This window comes from Arctopsyche grandis, chromosome 13 (assembly GCF_051622035.1).
Source record: "Arctopsyche grandis isolate Sample6627 chromosome 13, ASM5162203v2, whole genome shotgun sequence".
Lineage (NCBI taxonomy): Eukaryota > Metazoa > Arthropoda > Insecta > Trichoptera > Hydropsychidae > Arctopsyche > Arctopsyche grandis.
Genome location: NC_135367.1, coordinates 28028360 through 28048049, shown reverse-complemented (window position 1 = coordinate 28048049; position 19690 = coordinate 28028360). Strand labels below are relative to the sequence as shown.

The following is a 19690-nucleotide window of genomic DNA, read 5'->3' as shown; positions in this document are numbered from 1 at the left end:
CTTTTTTTCAAATTAAAACACGTGATTTTCTCATGCTACAAAACGGACATTCTGAAGAGCCTATTAAAAATATTCACAGACTTTATTAATTGATTAATTTATATATAAAAAAGTTACTGCCATTTTTTTTAGTTTTTACTAAAATAAATGGCAAGTTACTAACATTAATAATTGACCCCATATTTAGCTGCCATGTTTATTATATTTTCAATCAATCAGATTACAACATTTTCCTTGTTCGTTTAAAAATTAAATTTCTTAAATATATCTATCTGATAAATAAAATGTATCGCGTATTGTACCAACCATATTTTCCCAAAATTGGTTGTCATTCATAAATAACACAATACTGTTCCAAAGTATAACAACACGATTAAGACAATTACCCCTCAATAACCAACGAAGTTTTGTATGTAATAGAAGGTCCAAACCCTCTCTCCTGAGAGAGTTTGGACCTCCAAGGGGGGCCATGTTGACCCAGGTTGAGAAAAGCTGATCTAAACTACTAAAAATTATATTATAATATAAATGATCGCGTAATTATTTCAACACTAATTTCATAACCATGACATTATTATCTATTTGATATAAATCGTATCAATTTATAAATAAATTATAAATCCAATGCTAAAATCATCACTCGCGTGTTACAACCAGTCCGAAAACGTTCTCAAAATGTTTCCGTGTCGTTTTATCTATCTTGTGTGCTGTATTATAGGGCTTTCAAATGGAGCAAGAATCCTCGGAATATTTCCCACGCCTTCGATAAGTCATCAAGTCGTATTTCGTTCTTTCATGGAAGCTTTGGCGAGAAGAGGACATCTTGTTGTCACCATGACAACATGATGTCTCCGTACACGGGCGACTTAAGCTTTTGGAACAGGTTGAATTTGGTGATCCATGACCTCAACTACAGATACCGTTATAGTATGATATGGTTACCAATGATTGATTTTTATGCGAGAAGAATCTTTGGCGAAAACTGCAGACCTGTGGATGAAATTCGAAAAGATGCCGATATGATGTTTTTAAACGAGTCACCACTTCTCGGATCGATCAAACCCACTGTTCCTGGAATTATTTACCTGGGAAATATGCACATTAGGCCTAACAAACCTCTTCCATCAGTACGTAGCGAGTACTCATATTGTTTTGATACACGTGTTAAAATGTAAAGCAGCTTAATATTAATATTATTTATCTCACATGACGACTCGGCGTATATATTATTTATTATTACTACTTTAGACTAGTACAACATCACTAACTCCGCATATAATTTTTGAATACGGCTAGAAATTATCAGTGGCATTTCAACATAACTTTGTCATCACATATAATGTTTCTAATAATAAAATACCGTCCACGCAATAATTCAAATTATATCCGTAATTTGTAAGGCCATCAAATGCATACTAATTTATCATTAAAAATACAAACATGTATGTATAGTGGAAAGTTGATGACCCCTACAATTGATGCCAATTCGTTGATAGCGTATTTTATTTTTCTCAATCTATAAAACAATTCAATAAACTTTGTATGTTTTCACAAACCTGACTCGTGTCATTTTGTTTATGGTTGAAGGCTTGTCAATTTTGTGAACGATTTTAAAACAATTTTATAAGTTATTGATTCAAAAATACGGGCGATGATATGCCTAGAGTTAATTGAGCAATTCAACTATTCATTGCCAAAATAGTAAACAGTAGGCAGCACAAGTTTTCAAAACTAGAAAAATATTATTATAAAAAATCATTTATCTTATTACGATCAAGACTTTTAAAAGTATGTAAATGCATTTGTAGTAAAATGAGAATCATTTGTCTCCTTAATGCAAACTATAATTCATCTTGTTTTTTATTGAAATGTCTGTCGTAAGACTTGAAATACTATTTACGTCCGTATAAAGTACAATCAAATAGATCAAAATGCAACATAGTAATTATTACAACTCTATATATGTGTGTAAATATGTGTTAAGATGTCAGTTGCTTCTAATCTCTCACATTAAAACGATTCAAAATGTTTACGTTATCTTATATTTACCTTGTGTTTTTTGCTGTGGGTTTTTCTTCTGGTGCTAGAATCCTAGGAATTTTCCCTACACCATCCATAAGTCATCAAGTCGTATTTCGTTATTTCATGGAAGCTTTGGCGAGAAGAGGACATCATGTTGTCACCATGACGACTGACCCAGTCAAATATGAGGAAAAAATACCAAACCTGACACAGATAGACGTTCACGATATATCTTACGAGAAATTCAATAAAGAATTCAAATTGGTTGACGTAAAAGAGAAGAAAACAAAAGGCATCTCTGTATATCAAGAATACATCACATTCGTGGCTGATTTGTTGGAAATTCAAATGAAAACGTCTGCGATGAAAAGTTTACTGAACGATCCGTCTGAAAAATTCGACTTGTGTTTGTTCGAAGTTTTTGTTCCGACGGCTTTTCCAATCAAGGACCATTTCAACTGCAGCATGATCCTCATATCTTCCATGACAGCAGGACTGCAAGATTTCGAGGCTTTCGGAAATCCTTCCAATCCGATTCTCTATCCGGATTTTCTCACTTCGTACATGGGCGACTTAACCTTTTGGAACAGGTTGAATTCGGTGATCCATGACCTCAACTACAGATACCGTTATAGTATGATATGGTTACCAATGATTGATTTTTATGCGAGAAGAATCTTTGGCGAAAACTGCAGACCTGTGGATGAAATTCGAAAAGATGCCGATATGATGTTTTTAAACGAGTCACCACTTCTCGGATCGATCAAACCCACTGTTCCTGGAATTATTTACCTGGGAAATATGCACATTAGACCTAACAAACCTCTTCCATCAGTAAGTAGCGAGTACTCATATTGTTTTGATAAACGTGTTAAAATGTAAAGCAGATTAATATTAATATTATTTATCTCACATGACGACTCGCTGTATATATTATTTATTATTACTACTTTAGACTAGTACAACATCACTAACTCCGCATATAACTTTTGAATACGGCTAGAAATGTATCAGTGGCATTTCAACATAACTTTGTCATCACATATAATGTTTCTAATAATAAAATACCGTTCACGCAATAATTCAAATTATATCCGTAACTTTGTAAGGCCATCAAATGCATACTAATTTATCATTAAAAATACAAACATGTATGTATAGTGGAAAGTTGATGACCCCTACAATTGATGCCAATTCGTTGATAGCGTATTTTATTTTTCTCAATCTATAAAACAATTCAATAAACTTTGTATGTTTTCACAAACCTGACTCGTGTCATTTTGTTTATGGTTGAAGGCTTGTCAATTTTGTGAACGATTTTAAAACAATTTTATAAGTTATTGATTCAAAAATACGGGCGATGATATGCCTAGAGTTAATTGATCAATTCAACTATTCATTGCCAAAATAGTAAACAGTAGGCAGCATAAGTTTCAAAAACAAGAAAAATATTATTATAAAAAATCATTTATCTTATTACGATCAAGACTTTTAAAAGTATGTAAATGCATTTGTAGTAAAATGACAATCATTTGTCTCCTTAATGCAAACTATAATTCATCTTGTTTTTTATTGAAATGTCTGTCGTAAGACTTGAAATACTATTTAAGTCCGTATAAAGTTCAATCGCAAAGATCAAAATGCAACATAGTTATTATTACAACTCTATATATGTGTGTAAATATGTATTAAGATGTCAGTTGCTTCTAATCTCTCACATTAAAACGATTCAAAATTTTTAAGTTCCCTTATATTTACCTTGTGTTTTTTGCTGTGGGTTTTTATTCTGGTGCCAGAATCCTAGGAATTTTCCCTACACCATTCATAAGTCATCAAGTAGTATTTAGGGCTTTGATGTCAACTTTGGCCAAACGAGGACATCACGTAGTTTCGATGACCACTAATCCAGTTGCATACGAAGAAAGGATTCCAACACTGACAGAAATAGACGTAGGCGATGTCTCATACAAAACATGGAATGAGAACTACCTTAGATTCAGATTAAAAAACAATAATCCTATAATGTACAAATTGTACAAAGAATTTTTCAAGACACTGATAATGATTGGTGAAAATCAGCTCAAAACCCCTGCCATGCAATGCTTAATCCACGATCCGGAGGAAAAAATTGATTTGTGCTTTTTCGAAATACTTTTACCTGCAGTCTTTCCATTAAAAGATCACTTCAACTGTAGCATGATCCTCATATCGTCATTCGGTGTGCTTGTTCAAATCTTCGATGCGTTTGGAAATCCTTCGAATCCGATTCTGTATCCTGACGTTGCATCAAAACAATTTGGAGATTTAGACTTTTGGCAAAGGCTATACGCAATTTTCTACGATTTAAAGTACATATATATCTATTATATTGAATTGGTTTCATTGTTTGACGCATCTGCCAAAAAAATCTTTGGAATGAATACCAGATCAGTCGATGAAATCACACGGGATGCTGATATGTTGTTCATGAACGTTCATCCAATTTTGGGAGAAATTAGACCAGTTGTTCCAAATATTATTTATATGGGCAGCATGCACATTATGCCGAATAAGCCTCTTCCTAATGTAAGTAGCAGATTTATTTTGTAATTTAAAACTATCGACTGAAAGCAGTTTCATTATAATATCAAGATGATGCCTTCCTTGTACATATGTACATATTTGTGACAGTGAAATTACATTATAACAGCAATGAAATTAAAATGTCACTCATGATTCAGTGAAATCATGACAAGTTACATTTTCACTGGGTATCTGTTTGGATTTGTTTTTTTTTATACCACGTGTGTGGAACTGGTTGCGGAAGCAAACACATCATAATATCTTGGCAGCCAACGCTTATTTATGTATGGTTAGGTTAAGCTAGTTGTTTTTATTTATTTAAGGTTAGGTTAGGTTAGGTTGAGTTAGGGTTGGTTTTATTTTATATAAAATCAGGTTGTTAGTGTTAGTAGTACGTTGTTATTCGAATTACAAATTCATTGAGAAGTGAATTCGTAATTCTATCCGTGCTCACTGCTTGGGTCAGCGAAATTATAATCTCACTAGTATACTCACCGACAATAAACTCACGACATGGTTTATTATAAAATCTCATAAAGATATCGTTGGTTCATCTCCTTTTGTTTTGATATGACTTAAACATAATACAACATCGCTACATGTTTTTATAAAATTCTCATTACTTTTTCTATGTACGTCGCAGATGAAATTGGGGATTTCTTATGATCCGAAAATCCTTCAAATTTTTTGAAAGGACATTTTATGTTTGAATTTCTTATACACTACATATATATGTAGTGCAGTGCTACTCAAACTTTTTCAGCTGGCGGACCAGTATATATTTTTCAGTAATTCTCACGGACCAGCATCATATTTTAAAATAAAAAGGTTAAATATGTATGTATATGGTTGAAAACTTCTAAACAAATAAAATAAAATAAAATCTAAGCAGTAAAATTTATTTTATTGAATTTCAAAGAAGTACAATATGTATATAGTTATACAAAGATAAAAAATGAAAATACGAAAATAATGAGACATACATATGAGCTTGTTTGTTATTAGACAACTTATCTAGTCGTGGTTTAATCGAAGACAATGCCACACGTAATGGATCATAAATATCCACACTATTACTATGTTTTGTTTTAATTATGTATACTCATGGTTGATAAACCAGTCTCGCAAAGGTAATTTGATGCAAATTGTAAAAGAGTTTTCACTGCAAGTTCATAAATATATGGGAAGTCTACTTTTAATTTGATCCAAAAGCCTGCAAGTGAAGTTGTTGTTTCAAAACATTATTTTAATTCTTGATTTGCAGTCAAATCAATTAGTTTATCTTTCAAATCAGGTGACACATCATAATTCCATGGCAAAAATAGATTTCATATCCATCCTTTTCCCTTTCGTGGATCGTCATCTGGTGGAAAATTGAAATCGAATCGGTCTGATAAATTTGTCAAATTACAACTGATTATATCGCGCAAAGACGTCATATTAAACTCCTCTCCTCCTTCGTAAATAATATCAGTCAAATTGTGAAACATGTCAAAGCAATCTTTTGAAATACGAATCTTCCATGTTTTTAGTTTTCGTTTAAACCCATCTGTATTTTCTGCCATTGTGAAACAAGATGACATTTTTCCTTGCATGGATAAGTTTAGGTCATTCAATATGCAAAAAATATCTGTCAAATAAGATAGTTTGGCCACCCAGTCTATATTTTGAAATAGTTCTGACATAAGCTATTGTTTTATTTTTTTAATTGCGTCTTCCTCCGCGGACCGGCTACCGCCTGTCCACGGACCAGTAATGGGCCGCGGACCATAGTTTGAGTAGCACTGATGTAGTGTCAATGACTATCGATTCAGTTGTATGCAAAGAAACGATTCTTTGTATGTTTAAAACAAATTTATATAAAAGTATTTGTGTAATGTTTTACAGCAGAAATGAAATAATGACTTAAGTCTTGTTATATGTATATTTTTTTTAAATATCGAATAATCAAAAAATCTTCAAGACAGTTAGAAGAGTTCAGCTCAAAACATATATTATACTATGCAATTTCTAATTTTGTTCTTCTTCAAAGTTTTACTGCTTCCAATATTTCCTGCTAAAGATAATATCAACTGCTACATTATCGTCATATCTTCCATTACTATAGATCTCCAATACTTCGGTACATTCTAAAACCCTCAAATCATTTGGTTATTTGAACTTTTGGCAGAGTCTGTATCAATTCTTATGCAATATTCAATACAGGTTTGTCGTGGATTTCATTATTTGATTCATCCCTAAATCAATTTTTGGAAAACATCACACGATAAACTAATATTTACGTTGTTTTTTAATGTTCAATCGCATTTGATCGAAATTAGGACAATAGTTCCGAGAATTATTCAAATGGCAGTACGTACATATTTCCCAAACAAAATTCTACAATCACTTACAAGTAATTGATGGATGATTGTTTGTTTATTTACGTGCATATATAAACTCGAGTATATGTACATAAATAGTTTATCTTATCGCATTGACACATTTTGCATCAAGATGTTGAAAATCATTATCATTAACATTGTCGTTGCACGTACAATGTTGATTAAGTTTTAATGTGCAATTACATTACAAAAAAAGTTCTTGATGATATTTTCGTGTTGCTTCAAATGTTAAATATTGAATGAGTATTTCCCGATTTGATTGTTTTATAAATGAAAATTTGTCGTATTTATATTAAATATTTATCAATTCTAGGCGCTTTATTAGTTGCAAAATATACAATTTTAATTTTAATTTATGATACGAAAGGTTTTGAACATAGCTATGGGATTTTAATAACTGATCTCTGAAAGTTTTTGTACCATTCTGAATTAATAACAATGTATCAATATTTAATTTAATAGAAGTGTGTATTTATGGTTACGTCAAAACGCGCCAAAATAATTACACGTTATAAATTTAAATTATTTAACTAGCAACATACAATATATCTCATTATTTTTTTATTTGAAAATGTCGCCTACGGAATGCTGTCTTATATAAAATAATTTAAATTGGCTTATAATATATAATATTTATTTGTCCATCAATCTGCATTACAAACTGCGTGTTTTCACCTTATAAATTTAGTATCTTACGAATATTTTTATTATTAAGTACAATCGTATATGTGTAATTGAAGATTATGATTTATACTATGTATTTAACCCGAAAAAAACTGCTTACAAATTATTTTGACAATTTATCGGAACAATTCATCGTCCGTAAACTCAAATTTCATATATTTGATATCTACAATAAATCAATAAGGCATACCATCAAAATTATTAACTGACCAATCTGATAAATAAACTGACCAAATTCGAATAAGTTCATAAATGTTAACATTTCAATTTGAAGTTTCTAACCAAAAACTTAGTTAAAATTAAAAAAAGTTTTTTCTTGAGCATTTGAATGGATTAATTAATTAATTGCATATACAAGTACATACATATACATATGTATTTATTATAAAAAAAACTACAATATCAACTTTTTTTCAATGAATACATCAATCATCTTTTATAAGACGGTCAACAGGCTAATAAAATACATGATATATAATATCTCATAACTATCGAAACAGTTACATGCTACATGCATAAGTTATTGATAAGGAAAGATTACACCATATTTTTCATTCGACAATACTTGCACACACTCGAGATAATTAACTGCACATACATGTATGTATGTATCTTGCATACATATGTATATGTATGCAAGATAAATTTTCCAACACAGTTTACTGAATCGACACAAAAAAAAACATCATTCGTATTGTATTAAATGTCTGATTACAACGCGCAATGTTACCGTGTCGACTATTAGCACTCTTTTGCTGCTGCTTTGGACTTGCTGATGGAGCCAGAATCCTCGGAGTTTTTCCAACACCTGTCATCAGTCATCAAGTTGTGTTCAGAGCCTTGATGGAGGGCTTGGCGAAGAAAGGACACCACGTAGTCACAATGACAACCGACCCAGTCAAATACAAAGAAAAAATACCCACATTGACCCAAATAGACGTGCACGATGTCAGCTACAAAATTTGGGACGAGCATTTCAACTTCGTCAAGATCAGAGAAGAAATCCCTTCCAAACTACACGTCGTCCGAAAGTACAATCGAGTGATGCTGTCGGTGGTCGAGAGTCAAATCAAAACACCAGCAATGCAAGAGATCATGAATGATCCAAAGATCAAGTTCGACGTATGCTTCTTTGAAGTGCTGGCACCACACGTCAACCCAATAAAAGACCGCTTCAACTGCAGCTTGATCCTCATGTCTTCCTTTTCCGGAAAGTGTCAGCACTTTGACGCATTCGGAAGTCCTTCTAATCCGGTCTTGTATCCGGACACTGTCTCTCCTTACTTGGATGATCTCAACTTTTGGCAGAGGTTGTATGTTGTGTCTTACGACGCATACTACAGGTACGTTTATAGCACGGAAGTGTTTCCTATGATAGACGAGGGAATGAAAAAGATCTTCGGAGAAGGCACTAGACCAGTCAGTGAAATTTTAAACGAAGCTGATATGTTGTTTTTGAACGCCCATCCAATATTTGGTGGAATCAGACCGATTACTCCTGCTGTTGTTTTCTTAGGCAGCCTGCACATTAAACCCAATAAGCCCCTTCCAAATGTGAGTATTCCTAATCGTAAGCAATTACAGCTGTCGAAGTTGTCATTAAAACTAAATTATTCTTTGGGTGTCATTCGTGTTGTGTCATTCGCGTGAATTTGTTCTAAAATGTCGTCTATTCGTCTAATTTATATTTTGTGTTGTATCTATACTGTTAATAGTGCTAGAATTCTAGGAATCTTTCCTACACCTTGCATTAGCCATCAAGTCGTATTTAGATCTTTGATGCAAACTTTAGCAATTAGAGGACATCATGTAGTCACGATGACTACAGATCCCACAGTTTATCAAAATGTTCCAAACCTCACCCAAATAGACGTTCACAATGTTTCATATGCAGAATGGAACAAGTTCTACAATTTCGTTGATTTGAAAGAAGAAAACCCTTCTATAAAAAAAATATTGAGTGATTTCTTCATAATAATGGGGAAAATCGCAGAGCGCCAGCTCGAAACACCTGGAATGAAGCAACTACTAAACGATCCAACGGAAAAGTTCGATCTTTGCTTCGTAGAAGCCTTACTTCCTCTAATGTATCCCATCAAGGATCGTTTCAACTGCAACCTCATACTATTCTCGTCACTAGGAGGCAACATTCAACATCATGAAGCATTCGGAAGTCCGACACACCCAATCCTATATCCGGATATTCTCTGGCCATTTATAGGCGAACTTGACTTCTTCCAAAGAATTACAGCAGTGTACCTCCACTTATTATACAAATATGTGTTCTACTTTGAAAGTTTGCCAATGTTTGACTCAAAAGCGAAGGAACTCTTCGGACCGAGTACCAGACCGATCGATGAAATCACTCATGATGCTGATATGCTATTTTTAAACAGTGAACCTTTACTGGGTGAAATGAGACCCATCGCTCCTTCAGTTGTCTATTTGGGTAGCATCCACATTGTACCTAATAAACCGCTTCCAACAGTAAGTTAATATTCATTGTTAAGATATTATGAACATGCTTATCAATCAAAAACATTCAAAAGAGATATACATGTCTTAAATACATCATTAACGTTGTCAAAACTTGATTTAACCAACCTAATCACAAATCGAACAGTCAAATAAATCTAGATTGTCGTGCAATATGTCAAATATTTTTATCTGAACTTAATATCTTTAGCATAATATATGTATATACGTATTTCAATTACGTATAGCACATATGGGGAAACCGAAATGAATTTACGGTATATTAAATTATAATTAATTTAAAATATTCTTTAACTATGTTTACTATTTATAGAAAAGGTAGCATTACAATTCGGCTTTTTACTGTATCTATATTTTTTCATTTAAATGTAAATAACTAGTATTTGAAATGATTTAAAAAAAAAATAGCTTCAGCTGTTGGGCTTCATTTATTAACAAGTTGTATTGCAGTAAATAATAGATGGTGAGAATGATATAATATTTATAAATTTGAACATAAAAATTGATCAAGCATATTATAGATAAAATTCTAAGTACATAGTAGTAATCACTCGTTCGAATCAAATACAATTCGGCTTGCAATATATAAGTGCATATGACATTTTAAAATACATTACATAGTACAATCTAATTGACGAGTTATTTATCTTTATTGATCAAATAAAGTTTTAAACATGATAATCTTTAAATATTGATTCCACTTGGATACAATCATGGCGAGCGGTGATTTAATCTAAATGACACTGACGTTTTATAAAATAAAAATATCGATAGTCATTTTAAATAATTTTCTATACATATGTACGTATTTGTAATGTAATGTATATTAAGTATCACATAAGTATTTCATTACTGACATTGTTCGACAGCAAGATTTGCTTTGAAGTTGATTCAAATATGTAAAACCGATGTGAATTCACTTGAAATTCAATATTTTATTATAGTAATTGTATTCCGAGTGCACTGCAACAGATGTTGATGGCATTGACATTATGTTGACCTACAAACATACATACATACCTACACATATCAATGGCATAATCTTGACCATGATCAATTATCCGGAAAATTTTCAATATTGCGATGCAAGTTCATACTTTGTATATTTTTTATAAAATATATCGATTACTGCATATTTTGACAGTCCGTTTTTGAAAATAATAATATTCTCTATATTGCCTAGTTTGATACACTATTCGAAACTTTAAACACTCGGAAAAATATTCATAATAAGTATTAATGATTTTATAGGCTTATATTAAATAACCTCTCAATCTTGACGTTTGAAAATGAAATTGAAGATGATCCATTTTTGATCTGTATATGGAAGTGATTAAGTTCAAAGGTCATTATTTAAACCGTCTATATATTTGATGCCTATTGACTCAGAATGATATGTGTGTATTCCAAATATCATTTAAGTGTGATAAATGATTTATATTTGTTAAATAACGAATAGTATTGATAAAATAATTAGACTTGTTAACGGTTCAACTTACTTAGACCCGTTAAGATGATCACTTTCCTACAGAGTTCTAATCAAAATATTGTACTTTGTTGCGAATTGATAAAAATCAAATGAAAAAAATATACCTACTAAGTGATATGACGTTCATCGGTTCATACTCTCATTTTTTTATCATGTTTGTCGAGATAAACGGTTACAATTAAAGATAATTTTACTCTTGCGAGAACGATTCATAAACAGTTTACTCAAAACATCAAACGAGTTCACATGATGGCGAAATTAAATCAGATTTTGTGTCAATTTTTATTAATTATCAACACGGTTAATAGTGCTAGAATATTAGGTATATTCCCAATGCCTAGTGTGAGTCACCAGAACAGTTACAGACCCTTAATGGAGGCTTTGGCCAAACGAGGACACGAATTAGTGATAGCCACAACCCATCCAGCCAAATACAAACAAGAAGAATACCCAAACTTGAGGCAGATAGACTTGCACGAGGTGTCGTACCCAAAATGGACTGAGCTGAACATGGCCGGTATTAAAGAGAGCAGCACGTGGGGAAACTTCTTGATAATTATGAAAGGCAAGAGAGTCGTTGACGAAATCTTAGACGACGAATTGGGACTACCTGAAATGCAGGATCTGATCAAGAATCCCAAGCACCAGTTCGATCTATGCTTCATAGCAGCAATCACTCCAGCAATGTTCGCCTTCAAGGATCGTTTCAACTGTAGTCTGATCCTCATATCTTCACAAGCTGGATCTATAAGCAATTATAAAGCATTCGGAAGTCCTACCGATCCAACTTTGTACCCACCTATGCTATCTCCTTACTTGGACGATTTGAACTTCTGGCAGCGTGTCCATATCAGTTTGATATATGTCGGAACTATGATCTTCTATCGCTCTGCATTTGTGTGGAGCTGCGATAGTTTGGTCAGAAAGCATTTCGGAGAAGATTACAGATCAGTGGGCGAAATTGAAAAGAGTGCTGATATGCTGTTCTTAAATGATCATCCCATTTTAGGTGGTATAAGGCCCACCGTTCCTGGAATTATTTTCTTGTATGGAATGCACATTAAGCCTCATAAACCATTGCCTGTTGTAAGTATTCTTGTTTGTAATATTACAGTTCTGGTGACAAGTTCTTTAATTGAGTTTAATGCGTGTACTAATTGATGTAGTTGAATTGTTGTCAGATAAGCAAACTGGTGTTGCCACAATCAAGAAATATTTAGATAGCCTAAAAATATATTACAAATGCTTGTCGTCAACTTTGAACACAAATATATAAATATATTTTATGTTTATTTTGTTAGTAGGTTTTCGGATACTGAAATTTATTTGTAGATAAATACATCCAATATTAAAAATTCAATTGATTACGTTCAAAAATAATAGCTAAAACATTTATTTGATTTAAAGTATTTTAAAGCAATATAAATTAAAATCAATAGAAAGAACATTCGTTTGTCGATTTCAATGCATAATTTTGGCACAGTAATATTAGATATTGAGTTGAAGTCTGAAAAAGTAATGTCATAAACAAATATCATAATCGAATTCAAATTTATTGGGTAAAATTTAAAAAACATTGATTCTTCTCCGGTAATTTGTCGCTTAGTGTAATGATTACTTTTAAAGGTAATGATAATCGGTTTTATGTTCATTTTGAAACTAAAACGGTAAGGTTAATTTTAGTTTATTTTAATTAAGTTCAAATTTATAATAATAAATATTGAACGTACTCGATATTTACAAATTTTAATATCATATTATTAAATATATAATAATATATTTAATTGACTTGACTGAAAATTTTTCGAACCCATCTATAATATGATATTAAAATTTGTAAATATCGAGTACGTTCAATATTTATTATTATAAATTTGAACTTAATTAAAATAAACTAAAATTAACCTTACCGTTTTAGTTTCAAAATGAACATAAAACCGATTTTCATTACCTTTAAAAGTAATCATTACACTAAGCGACAAATTACCGGAGAAGAATCAATGTTTTTTAAATTTTACCCAATAAATTTGAATTCGATTATGATATTTGTTTATGACATTACTTTTTCAGACTTCAACTCAATATCTAATATTACTGTGCCAAAATTATGCATTGAAATCGACAAACGAATGTTCTTTCTATTGATTTTAATTTATATTGCTTTAAAATACTTTAAATCAAATATATAGCAAATTATAAAGCTAAAAAATACACTTTTTTAACATGTTTTTTTCCTGGGATATTATGTGTTTACTTTGGTAACTTATTACTTTATAACGTTCATTAAACTTAGTTATTCGAGTGATAAATCATTTGCTCAATTGAGAAGTATGATTTATTTATTTTTATCTTAAAACATTAAAATTAATAATCTCCTCAGATTTTTTAATATTAAATTATTATTTTACACCATTGACGATCATGCGATTGACCCACGCATCATCTGAGTACTGTTTTATACTTATTTTGAATATATGTATAGGTATATGATGAATCTTTTGAATTTTAAAATGCTCATACGGACTTTTTTAAATCATCAAAGTAAGACCTACAATGAGTTATTTTTAAAATATGTATACATCTATCAGCTTAGTCACCTTCCCAAGAATAAATTCCACAATATATGTATATGTAATATATCGAAAGTGTGTAACCTCAACTGCACATTTAGTCAGTATTGTCACAAAAATGAAATCTACTAGCATCAATATTTAACAATCAGTTCGACAACTTCTTCGGTCGTGTCAATTATGTATCTTTCAATCAGCATCGTTTTAGTGCTCGTTTTAAAAACAGCAACATGTGTAAACATACTAGCATCACTACCGATACCCAATAGAGACCATGAGAGCGTATATCATCCACTCATGGAAACCTTATCCAAAAATGGACACAATGTGACAATTCTGACGACGCATCCCTTGAACTACACAAAAGAAGAATACCCAAACCTGACCCAGATCGACTTGCACCAATGCTACCTACAATGGCAAGAAGAGCTGAAGACGTGTACAGATATTCCAAACCCACACTTCAGTGAAACTATGGGTCGTATTTATGAATTGCAGTTGGCATCGCAGAGTGTTCAAAGCCTGATGAAAAATCCGGATCAAAAGTTTGAACTGTGTTTCTTGGCAGCTTTGGCCCTCCCTCTGTTTCCTTTGAAGGATATCTTTAACTGCAGCCTCATTCTCATTTCGTCCCTACCGGGAGTCCCTAGAAACTTCCGAACCTTTGGAAATCCACCTGATTCGATCTTAAACACTGCCAAAGTTATGGAAATTAGCCAACTAGGCTTTTGGGAACGTTTTAATATGATGGTCATGGATCTATTCTACTCTCACGTATACTCATCGACTTGGTTGCCCTATTGCGATCGCTTAGCCAAGAAATATTTCGGACCGGATGTTCGATCCGTGTACGATATTGAGAATAGTGCTCATATGCTATTTTTGAACGAGCATCCTTTACTAGACGGCGATAGGCCATACCTTCCTGCAGCTATTATTCAATTGCATGCAATGCACATTAGACCCAGTAAAATGCTACCACTAGTAAGTTTTGCATCCCCCTCGACTGAATCAGTTTCCATAATCTCCAAAGCGTGATGTGTAAGTGTTGAATGACGTGGAATTCACGAATTTTATTAATATTCTTTTCGTTTTTGATTTTTTTCAGGACCTGCAGAAAATATTGGACGATGCTAAAAACGGCGTGGTGTATTTGAGTCTCGGTTCGAATGTGAAGTCTGCTCAATTGTCGCAGGTGAAAATTAATGCGTTCTTAGAGGCGTTCAAGGAATTGCCGTACACCGTGCTGTGGAAATGGGAAAATGAAACGCTTCCGGGAAAACCTGCTAATGTGCACATCTCGAAATGGCTGCCGCAACAGGATGTTTTAGGTAATAAAAAATGTATACATTTTTAATTTAAAAGATTAATGAAATCATTATGAAAACAAAAACTTTAATATACTTTGTGTAGAAAATTTTGAGCACAAAAATATTGATCCGTTTAAAAAATGCGTGTCAGATGTTTTTAACGCATGTATTTTATTATTATGCTGAGTGTGTTTAAAGCGATAGCAATTTTTTTATTATAAAATGTGATGTTGAAGAAGGGCTGCCATAGCCATAGACCGGGAAACGTTCCGGTTTATACATACATAAGTACATATATAGATCTACATATATCCCCTGAGTCAGTTGTCTCAGTATTCTATCTAGCAGCTTATTAGTCAGACAAAAACAACTAACGAAAAACAGGCAAATATGAGAATCCTCATCCTTGTAATCAATTCACTTGCAATTGCTTAATCGTATAAAAAAGCCGTGCGCAGGGAGTGACGTTCCCGGGCTTCAAAATCTAGGGGCGCCAAAATCATCACACACATTTGAGCAACTCTCATCTATATCTTACGTTATTATATTCTCTCAGTACATACTAGCACTTCTACTGTCTACTTTTTTTTCTATGATACCAAAAATGAAAATGCAAAAAGTCTTAACTTAACTTTTGAACTAAGAATATTTAAATAAATCTGCAAGTTTGCGGTTGTAATTGAAATCATGACATTTTCTATTCCACCTTCAATCATTCTATTCTAAAAATTCCAGGTTGGTATTTTGAGAATTATGGCAGCCTTGTGTCGAAGGCACATTTAATAATTTTTTTAAGATATTCATATCAGTAACATAATAAAAACAGTATTTTGAATGTAAATTTATTCTATAAATATGATAGAATATATAAAAAAATTCCAAAAGTTTGTCAAAATGTATGTTTTTATTCATTTTGACAGTACATATTTTATCATTTTACTGTATATTATATGTATGTATGTATGTACATATGTACATATGTGGGAATTCACAATGGATTTTTTTAATATATTTTAATCGTAAATTGAGTCATAAAGTATCGAAATTGATCTTAATTTTGAAAAATTTGTCTCATAAAAACAGATACTTAAACTAAAATATTCTATTCATTACAATGTGATAAAGTTGAAAAAATATAAATGTTAATAAATTGAGCAAGAATCTAATACATAATTTGGAAATTGTATATATGTATGTATGTATGTATGTATGCATCCTTCGTTCGTAGAAATCCATGACGTCATCGAACAAATAATTCATTTTTTTTACTAACCTCTTATACGTTTCACATGGTTTTCGTGTAAGCGGTCATTTTTTATATCCCTTATCTCTTATTCCAATTCAAAGGATTCGAAGTTCCCGGGTGGAGCCCTAGGGGGCGCAGACACCAAGGGTGGAGCCCTAGGGAGCGTATATATATATTTTTTATAAGGGACTTACTATATATGTTTGTTTGTTCGTGACAGTCAATTTAATAAAAAAAAACAAATGTGTACTCAAATAAATTTATATAAAATATAACTATTCAAATAAATTTAGTAAAATGTTTAGTATTAGATTAATCATGTTTAAACGAATTATATTACAAATACCGAGCAAAGCCGGGTAATACAGCTAGTGGACTATATTTCAAACATAATACGGAAAATAAATATAATATTCAACTAGACGTATAAACATGAGAGCTCCTGTATTGGATACTATGAACCCGAAATACGTCAAAAATTCAAATTCGTACATTAGATTTTATAATGTAATTTTTGATTAAAAAAAAGCAAATAGTTCCTATAAACTTCAGAGCAATTTATGATTCGAATATTTTTTTATAACAACAGTTCACTTTTTCTACTATTAATATGCCGGATTTTGACATTTGGCAAAAAAATCAATGCTAACCTAAGTCAATTTGAAATTTCAGCTCATCCGAACATCAAAGCGTTCATCACACAAGGAGGTCAACAATCTATGGAAGAAGCGATCCACCACAAAGTGCCATTAATAGGAATGCCATTCTTGGGAGATCAGGATCTGAACGTGAGGAAGATGGTCAAGTTCGGAATCGGCACTGACATGAATCTTTATACCCTATCCAAAGAAATTATAGTGAATTCGATTAAAAAGGTCGTCGAAGACCCAAGGTACATACGTTCTAATTCAAAATACAAATAAAAATTAAGCGAAATTGAATGATTCTAAGACATAATTCATACAATTATACTTTCAGCTACCGGGAAAACATATCAAAACTGTCAAATCTGCTGACAGATCAGCCTCAAACTTCGATGGAACGAGCCGTTTGGTGGACAGAATACGTATTAAGACACAAAGGAGCTAAACATTTGCGAGCACCTGGAACTAAAGTTCCCGCGTATCAATATTTCTTGCTAGATATAATTGCGTTCGTTTTAGTTTGTGCTGTAGTTGCAATATATATAATAGTAAAAATTTCGTGTGAAATACACAAAAGATTCATCAGAAAACCAGATAAACCAAAGAAATCTTAGACTTGTACAGTATTTGTTTTACATATTGAGCAACTGTTCAAAGAGTGGGGTTGCATTGATTGAATATAAAAATTTGTTATTTAATATTAATTTATAAATTTTTCTTTTTTTTTTAGTATATTTATAATTTCAAACACAGTAAGATGTCGATAATAAAAATAAATTTAATACATAATTCGTTGAAATCTAGTTGGTGTGTGTTAAATTCAAAGCAAAATTAATGTACTATTTTTGTTTCGTTTGTAAGATAAAACTTTTATGAAATATCTATAATTTGGTTTTTATTTTTGATTCTATTATATATGAGACTAGTGGTTTTACCCGGCTTCGCTTGGTATTTGTAATATAAACCGCTTAAACATGACTAATCTAATAGTAAACATTTTATGAAATTTATTTGAATAGTTAAATTGTATATAAATTTATTTGAATATTCATTTGTTTATTAAATTGACTGTCGCGAACAAACAAACATATATACTAAGTCTCTTTCGAAATTATATGTATACCAGAATCGGGCGTCTGCGCCCCCGCCGCCTTCGCCCCCGGTACTTCGAATACTTTGAATCGAAAAAAATCGAATCGAATGTGTTGTTTACGAACCAACCAACTGAGGTACAAAGTCTCTTTCAAAATTATATATTAGATGTATATTATTCCCAAATGTAAGAAAAAATAATAAAATTTCCATTTTGTATGTATGTATGTAAATATAAATTGTGCGTGTAGCAAATTGAATGACAATATGGGTTAATATTTAATTTCTTTATACATACATCGATTATTTTAGTAAATTTTACACAACGTAGCAAAAAATATATTTACTTACAAAAAATTAAATCATGTTTTTAATTTACATAGCTTTCTGGTCATTTATTTACAAAAATAATCAAAATGATGTTTTTACAATTAATCTGGCTCATAAACCAATATTGGGCGCTAAAAAAATGCTTATTCATCTACCAAAACTATCAATTTTTAAACAGAAACATAAATCAGTGGTGGATGTCTATTGCTCTTAACTGTATGGTCAGGGATTCAATCCATGGCTTCGTGCTGCTGGCCAGACTTTGGATATGTGACTCCAAAGTCAATCGTTTCCATAGATGTCCCTATGGATATTAATTGATATGTATTTATGTACTTCTTATAATACTAATAATAATTGTATCAAAATGTACAATTTTTCTGGCCAGGAAGGCGAATTGGGGCTACCTGTTAGGCCTTTCTGGTATAAATTAGCTGATTCAATTCCTGGTCAGTGCTGCTGGCCAGACCTTGGATATATGACTCCAGATTGATCCTATAAGAATTTGCCTTTCTGATTTGTATCTGTATCTAATTTCCTTGAAATGGTTCCAAAAATTGGCAACCCTGTTTTATTTCTAACAAAATTCAAGTTAAAATTTATAAAATGCTACAAATTTGCCCACAGATGTCTCTTTGATTGTTTTACATAATTATTGTAATCAATGTTTGTAATTGACCTTGAGTAATACTTACAATGCTTATGCACAATTTTTGACCATAGATGTCGTGTAAAAATAAATAAATGGTTGTATACCTGTATAAATAATTAAATTAATTAATTAAAAAGGTCAGTTTTTTTCAATAAATAGTTTATGAAAATTTCGTGATAATAGTGCAAAATATAAATAAAAATGAACAG

The 19690-nt window shown here is 31.7% G+C and overlaps 4 protein-coding genes across 8 annotated transcripts in view; all 4 read left to right on the top strand.

Annotated features, from left to right (window-relative positions):
• Positions 1–19690, top strand: part of LOC143920915 (UDP-glucosyltransferase 2-like) — a 26214-nt gene extending 6524 nt beyond the window's left edge. For 2 of the 5 annotated variants that reach the window (XM_077443947.1, XM_077443942.1), the window contains exons 2-4: positions 15316–15538; positions 17436–17655; positions 17742–19690. In XM_077443947.1, the coding sequence (XP_077300073.1) occupies positions 15316–15538; positions 17436–17655; positions 17742–18021 (723 nt within the window). In that variant the 3' untranslated portion in view covers positions 18022–19690. Of the gene's footprint in view, positions 1–3822; positions 4588–11860; positions 12724–14363; positions 15192–15315; positions 15539–17435; positions 17656–17741 lie in introns of those variants that run through there. The other 3 variants (XM_077443946.1, XM_077443944.1, XM_077443945.1) reach the window with 3 other exon arrangements.
• On the top strand, positions 2026–3869 carry LOC143921311 (UDP-glycosyltransferase UGT5-like). Its single transcript, XM_077444559.1, has 2 exons — positions 2026–2856; positions 3819–3869. The coding sequence occupies exons 1-2, from the start codon at positions 2026–2028 to the stop codon at positions 3867–3869; spliced, it is 882 nt and encodes a 293-aa protein (XP_077300685.1).
• Positions 8112–9572, top strand: LOC143920916 (UDP-glucosyltransferase 2-like). Its single transcript, XM_077443948.1, has one exon. The coding sequence runs from the start codon at positions 8376–8378 to the stop codon at positions 9300–9302; it is 927 nt and encodes a 308-aa protein (XP_077300074.1). The 5' UTR covers positions 8112–8375; the 3' UTR covers positions 9303–9572.
• Positions 9190–10148, top strand: LOC143921310 (UDP-glucosyltransferase 2-like). The gene has a single exon (XM_077444558.1). The coding sequence runs from the start codon at positions 9315–9317 to the stop codon at positions 10146–10148; it is 834 nt and encodes a 277-aa protein (XP_077300684.1). The 5' UTR covers positions 9190–9314.

Excerpts from the sequence above, each read along its gene's own strand:
- LOC143921310 (XM_077444558.1), top strand. The coding sequence starts at position 9,315 with ATGTCGTCTATTCGTCTAATTTATATTTTGTGTTGTATCTATACTGTT.
- LOC143920916 (XM_077443948.1), top strand. The coding sequence starts at position 8,376 with ATGTTACCGTGTCGACTATTAGCACTCTTTTGCTGCTGCTTTGGACTT.
- LOC143921311 (XM_077444559.1), top strand. The coding sequence starts at position 2,026 with ATGTTTACGTTATCTTATATTTACCTTGTGTTTTTTGCTGTGGGTTTT. Across the intron at positions 2,857-3,818 it reads CTAACAAACCTCTTCCATCA|AATCCTAGGAATTTTCCCTA; the intron begins GTAAGTAGCGAG and ends TTCTGGTGCCAG.